The sequence below is a fragment of the Carex rostrata genome, chromosome 12 (assembly GCF_964058835.1).
Source record: "Carex rostrata chromosome 12, lpCarRost1.2, whole genome shotgun sequence".
In the NCBI taxonomy this organism is placed as follows: domain Eukaryota; kingdom Viridiplantae; phylum Streptophyta; class Magnoliopsida; order Poales; family Cyperaceae; genus Carex; species Carex rostrata.
In genome coordinates this window covers 4,527,742-4,534,537 of record NC_135929.1, presented here as the reverse complement: position 1 = coordinate 4,534,537, position 6,796 = coordinate 4,527,742, and the positions used below count along the sequence as shown (strand labels likewise).

The 6,796-nt window shown below is 31.8% G+C and overlaps 1 protein-coding gene across 1 annotated transcript; it reads left to right on the top strand.

Annotated features, from left to right (window-relative positions):
- The first annotated feature begins 457 nt into the window (after window positions 1-457).
- On the top strand, window positions 458-2,000 carry LOC144562937 (rho GTPase-activating protein 2-like). The gene is given in 4 exon segments (XM_078312307.1): window positions 458-582; window positions 821-941; window positions 1,207-1,311; window positions 1,731-2,000. Coding segments are annotated over 4 exon segments (621 nt in total).
- Window positions 2,001-6,796: the final 4,796 nt, after the last annotated feature.

Below are 6,796 nucleotides of genomic sequence, written 5' to 3'. Positions count from 1 at the left end.
AGGGTGCGTTTTGATAAGAATGAAAAGGGTGCGCGGGACTGAAAATGAAAAGGTTGCGCTTGATGTATTAGTGTCGGCTGTTTAGAAATAGCCGACACTAACTATTAGTATCAGCTAAAATTTAAAAACCGACATTAAGTATTAGTGTCGTCTGATTAATTATTTGACACTAGGTATTAGTGTCGGCTGTAAATAAATAGCTGACACTAATTGTTAGTTATTAGTGTCGGTTGTTTATAAACACCAGACACTAAGTATTAGTATCAATTAAAATTAAAAACTCGACACTAAATATTAGTTATTAGTGTCAGCTAATAATAAACAGCCGACACTAATTGTATTAGTGTCGGTTTAATATAATCAACTAATACTAAAGTATTAGTGTCGGTTTTTTTAGGCGACACTAATTGTACATTCTCTACTAGTGCAGGATGATGACGTGGCAGTGTTAACAGGGATGGATATTAGCTGGCCCATGGACGTGCGCCACGTGGCTCACGTGACCTTCGACCGGTTCAATGACTTTTTGGGTTTACCTGTTGAGTTTCAAATGGAGGTGCCATCCCGTGCTCCCAATGCCAGGTCAGATTTATTTTCTTTTTTTCTCTCTTTTGTGAATTGGAGAGGAGCCATTGCCCATTGCCAAGGGGGGCATTAATTACCATTTATTTAAAAAAGGATTAAATAATTCCTGAGTTCCCTTTTGGAAAGCCAAGTTGGACCATGACCATCCACCTTGCAACTTTATAAATTTTGTTTAAGCTGATGCACTGTTTTGCTGAGGAACAAAAATTGATCTTAAATTATATTTTCTCCCCAGTGCAAGTGTTTTTGGCGTGTCAGCGGAATCCATGCAATGTGTATATGATTCGAAAGGAAATTCCGTACCCACCATTCTATTGCTCATGCAAGACAAATTATATGCCCAAGGAGGTCTCAAGGTAGTAACAAAACTTTGCTTCGTTACATTTTTTGCACTTTTTTTAATACTTACAAATCTGTGGAAAAACATCAAAGATAGCTTATTTACAAGTTATGTAGTTTGATATGACCGGAGTTTGGCACCATACTGGTACCTTAAATTGTGCTACTAATATCTCCATATGGCACCTTCAAATTTTCATTAGGTATGTTCCGTGACCATTATTAAAGCTTCTTGTGTAACAATACAGTATTTTTTTTTTGTTGCACTGTTACTATAATTAGGCGGAAGGTATATTCAGGATAAATCCAGAGAATAGTCAAGCACAGCTAAATAGGGGAATTGTACCCAATGATATCGATGTACCTTGCCTCGCTGGCTTAATAAAGGTGCAAATTTGTTTGGTTTTACAAGTTGAAGTTGGAATTAAATATTTTTTTTTTTAAATATGGAAGAGCTGTGAAGTAAAATCACAGGTGATGACAATCCAATTAAAACCAAATATAAAGGAGAAATAAAGAAAGGAAAAAATGAAGATATTCTTGCCTCCAAAATGATTGCTTGCACAAATTTTTGTGATTTGGGTGTTAAAGCTTTATGAACAATTTGAAGTTTGTGCAATTTTATTATTTCTATTATACCAATGACCGGAGGCCAAATTATGTGCAAATCAGAAATAAAAAAACACTCGCCTCTCCAAAACCAATAAAAAGGTCAAAATCTAAGAAAATTGAGATTAACAGAAAAAAATTTCTAAAAAAATGTGGGACATAGAATGAGCATAATATTGGCCACACATGGGTTTCAGGCGTGGTTTAGAGAACTGCCAGAAGGCGTACTAGATGGCCTCTCACCTGAGCAGGTGTTGCAATGCAACACAGAAGAAGAATGCATGGAGTTAGTGAAACTCCTCCAGCCGACCCCACTGGCGCTGCTAAATTGGGCTGTTGAATTAATGGCTGATGTCGTTCAAGAAGAAGACGACAACAAGATGAATGCTCGAAATATCGCCATGGTTTTCGCACCCAACATGACCCAGGTACTTTCATCATAAATGAACAACCAAATTATAAGTTAACTAAGTCCTGCAAATTAATAAATAATTTTCAAATATAATGTGTATCTATTGGATAGTTGGTAATGACTCCGTTTGAGCAGATTACACTCATTGCACAGATGTCGGTTTGTAGACAACAATGGTATATGATTTTGAACAATTATTTTATAAGAAAGAAAATAAAAATATCCAACTGAAAGCATTTAAGAAGTTGTATGGTTAAAATGTAATTTTGGCAGCAACATTTTCTTACCATTAATTGCTTTCTGGGTTTGTCTTGTACCAACCAGTAGTAGACCAGGACCAGGTTTAAAACTGCAGTCTATTTTTTTTTTTATTTTAAAAATGGATCGTGGGCATTGCTTCAGATCTATAAAATGTGGATCGTGATCCGTGCTGACGATTTTACTATATTGGTTGAAAACGAGGTACTCTATTTGTTTCGTATATATAAATTTTATAATTACTATGAATAAAAAATTCAATACAAAATTGGGTTAGTTGGGTCATTAGCACATCCTTTCAGGAACCTGCGTCACCTGAATTTGTTGACTTCAAAAAACTTTTGACCAGGTTTTTATTTTTATATTGTTTTAGCTTACAATACGCTCGTAGGCAATTTTGACCAGTTTTCCGCAAAAAAGAAAAAGAGAAAAAAAAAGACAAGTTGTACAGATTTTTCCTTTAGCAGAAAGTGATTTCTTTGTCAGGTCTACTGGAAGTAATAATAATGCCATTTTAAGCGCCACAAATAATTATTTCAAAAAAAAGAGCGTCGTAATCAGATAACTCCTGAGATAAAATATCTTTTGCTAAATCCAAATTTCTAATTATTGCCGACATTTTCCTTTTTTGTAATATTATTTTTTGTGTGGAAGTTACAGGTTTGTTAAAAGTAATAATATGATGAACAATTTTTTTTTCTTTTATATATATATATATATATTTTTATTCACCAAGTCTAAGTCTGTAGAGCGATGGTAATAGCATTCGTCTTCTCCAATAGAAATTCGAGCTAGAATTTTAGCAGAGTTGGAATTGAAATTTAAGAAGTATTGCATGTACAGACTTGTAATTAAAAGAATTTGCTTCCAATATAAAGAGGAGTAGATTTCATGGACATGAGATCTATTTTTTGAGTTTAATGAGCTCCAACATCGTCTGATTCGTATTAAGATTTGTACTCATAAAAATTGAAATAGGCACACACAAATTTTAAAGCGGAGTGCACGTATTTTAATGTAAATCAGACGATAATTAAGTCCATTAAACTATAAATAGAGCATCTGACCTACTTTGAATTCCAATATAAAATATAGGTGTTGCAACTTGCAACTGCAAGCTACGGAGTATTTCTTTTTTCAAATAAAAAGAAATTGAGAGTAATGCTTGGTACACAAATTTATCAATTAAGATCACTTGATCTACATATGACAATATAGAGTTCTATCGAGTCGATGTCCGACTTGGTAAAGCTCTACATCAACAATTTTGTCGGTTAGATTGATAAATCAACTAGTTTGACCACTAGTCTTTAAATACTTATATATTTATAAGATAAAAGTACTATAACAAGAATTATTTGTATATAGTCAAAATTTTCACGTAACGTATATGGTTTGAAAAAGGAAACTCTTTTTAGACTCAAGATATGTAAATTTTATTCTTAAAATTATTAAAATAAAACATTGCAGTAACACTTTCCTTTTTATCAAAGAGGATTTATATTTTACACTTTATTTTAAAATTGATTAACTATGTGGAAATCCTTTTTTTTTGCCATAAAACTAACCTCGACGACCAATATTAAATTCAGTATTTTGAAATTTTATTTTTGAGGAGATAATGTTGTGCCAATTGTGTGATTATAGTAAAACACATAATTATCTATATTCGAGTTTTCAAATCCTAACGGTCGATCCGAACCGTTCATCTTGTTCTCCATATTAATATGTGTTTGGAGACCAAATTTTATATTTTTTGAATTTTTTTTACTATTTTTTTTAGATATTTAAAAAATCACTTGATCTGAAAATTCTGGACCATCCAAAAACAGTGATTTTCAATAAATCTAAAAAAATAGTAAAAAAATTTCAAAAAAATGTAAAATTTTGTCTCCAAACATATATTAATATGGAGAACAAGATGAACGGTTCGGATCGACCGTTAGGATTTGAAAACTCGAATATAGAGCCGTAGCACGGTGCCAAATCGTAATATGCATAGTACCATAGACTCACTCTAATATATATATATATATATATATATATATATATAGGATTTGGCTAATATGTTATGGGTAGCTAAGAGGCCTCCCGTGCTACGGCTCAATATTCGACTTTTCAAAATCCTAACGGTCGATCCAAACCGTTCATCTTGTTCTCCATATTAATATGTGTTTGGAGACCAAATTTTACATTTTTTTAAAAATGTTTACTATTTTTTTAGATTTATTGAATATCGCTGTTTTTTATGGTCCAGATTTGTCTGAAAAACAGCGATTTTCAATAAATCTAAAAAAATAGTAAAAAATTTCCAAAAAATGTAAAATTTGGTCTCCAAGCAGATATTAATATGGAGAACAAGATGAACGGTTCGGATCGACCGTTAGAATTTTGAAAAGTCGAATATTGAGCCGCAGCACGGGAGGCCTCTTAGCTACCCATAGCACCGTAGCCAAGTCCTATATATATATATATATATATATATATATATAGAGTTAGGCTGGGGTGCTATGGATAGCATAGTGGCCTCTATGCTACGGCTCAATATTCGAGTTTTCAAAATCCAAACGGTCGATCCGAACCGTTCATCTTATTCTCCATATTAATATCTGCTTGGAGACCAAATTTTACATTTTTCTTAATTTTTTTACTATTTATTAAGTATTTTACAAAATTGTTGATCCAACGGTGGCTGCACAAAACAGTAAAACTGTTGGATTAGCGATTTTCAAAGTGGCTTAATAAATAGTAAAAAAATTCAGAAAATTATAAAATTTGGTCTCCAAGCAGATATTAATATGGAGAATAAGATGAACGGTTCGGATCGACCGTTTGGATTTTGAAAACTCGAATATTGAGCCGTAGCATAGAGGCCACTATGCTATCCATAGCACCTCAGCCTAACTATATATATATATATATATATACTAGTATCATACCTGTGCGTTGCAACGGAGACATATTATAAGAAAAAAAATATATCAATGAAAATAATAATTATCTAAAAATTAAGACACATGTAAATAGAAAATTTATATGATTATGTATTTTTAATTAACTTTAATCGTGATTTCTGATAACAATTTGATGATGTGATGATTCTTTATTTTTAAGTTCCAATGATATCAAATAATAGCTCGATTCAAATCTAAAATCAAATATTGTACAAAAATTCAATATCGACATATAATATGATATCAAAAAATATAAATAAAAAGTGTTATCGTGTGTGTATATAAGATATATATAGACACACACATACATACTATAAGAGAAATATATATTCACACACACGTTGCAATTTATATTCTTCTTTGTTTCCAATTTATATTCTTCTTCTTCTTCTTTAATTTGTTTCCAATTTATAATACACACACATTGATATATTCTATATTGGAAATATATTCTAAATTGCCCACAACAATATGTATAGAAACAAAAAAAGAGAAATAAGGAAATATAAAAAAAAATTATTTTCCATTGTGATCCGTATAGAAACGAAGAAGAAGTAAGGAAACAAAGAAATAAGAAAATGGAAGGTGGAGTCTTCTCAATTGAAGAGGAGAAATATGGAAACAAATAAATATTTCGCTAAATTTCAGAGTTTATTCAATTTTAATTGTAACGTATCGTGTGACAGAACATGTGGTGAGTATGTTTTTCACTAAATTTAGATTTCTATACATAAAACATATGCATTTAATCAAAACAAGACAAATTATGCAATTTGATGGCTGAGATCTAATCCGAAGTTTTATCTTTCAATCGTAGCCGTTGGAGGATCGGACACCCAACGTGCTTAATAATAGAATGGAGATATGTCGTACAATCCTAAAGAAAATGCATTAAGTATTTTGGGGAACGGTTCACTGGTTTTATGCAAAAACCGGCTGTTTTTTTTTTTGGTTTTCTCATGTTTATACCTTGGCTTTTATCTTAATCAAACCGGATAAGTGACTGAGTACGGTTTCTTTGGTCTATCCGTTCGGTCCGGTTTTAATAATAAGGATAGGAAGAGTAGATATCACACTATCTCATTTAGTCGTCTGTCCCTTTTTTAGGTAATGGTATGGTCCAAATCAATGTTAGGTTTTCTCATTACATATTGCACAATTTCTATTAAAAAGACAATCAACCTAGCTAGACTCCAAGCAAATGTTAGGTTTTCTCATTACATATTGCACAATTTCTATTAAAAAGACAATCAAGCTAGCTAGACTCCAAGCATTGGTACCACGGCCTGTCCTTTTGATTTTTGTTACTTGTTCCTTTCAAAACATAGCGGTACCATCTACAGGCTCCTCCATACAAATCCTCAAGATTTCAATATTCTTTTTTGTCATATAAAAATACAAGCTGCTTCGCTTGTACCTTTAATTAAGTACAACCATTTATCCAAAAGACTTGACTTTTAAACTATATATCATATATGATTACCATGATTGTGTGCATTTTAAAAATATCTAAAACGTAGCTAAATATATATAACGCGTTGAATTGTGGGTACCACATTATGAAACAAATTCATTTTTTTTAATAGTATATCGGTATTATCGCTTTTGTTATTGAAGAACTTCATGCCGGCTGAAATGT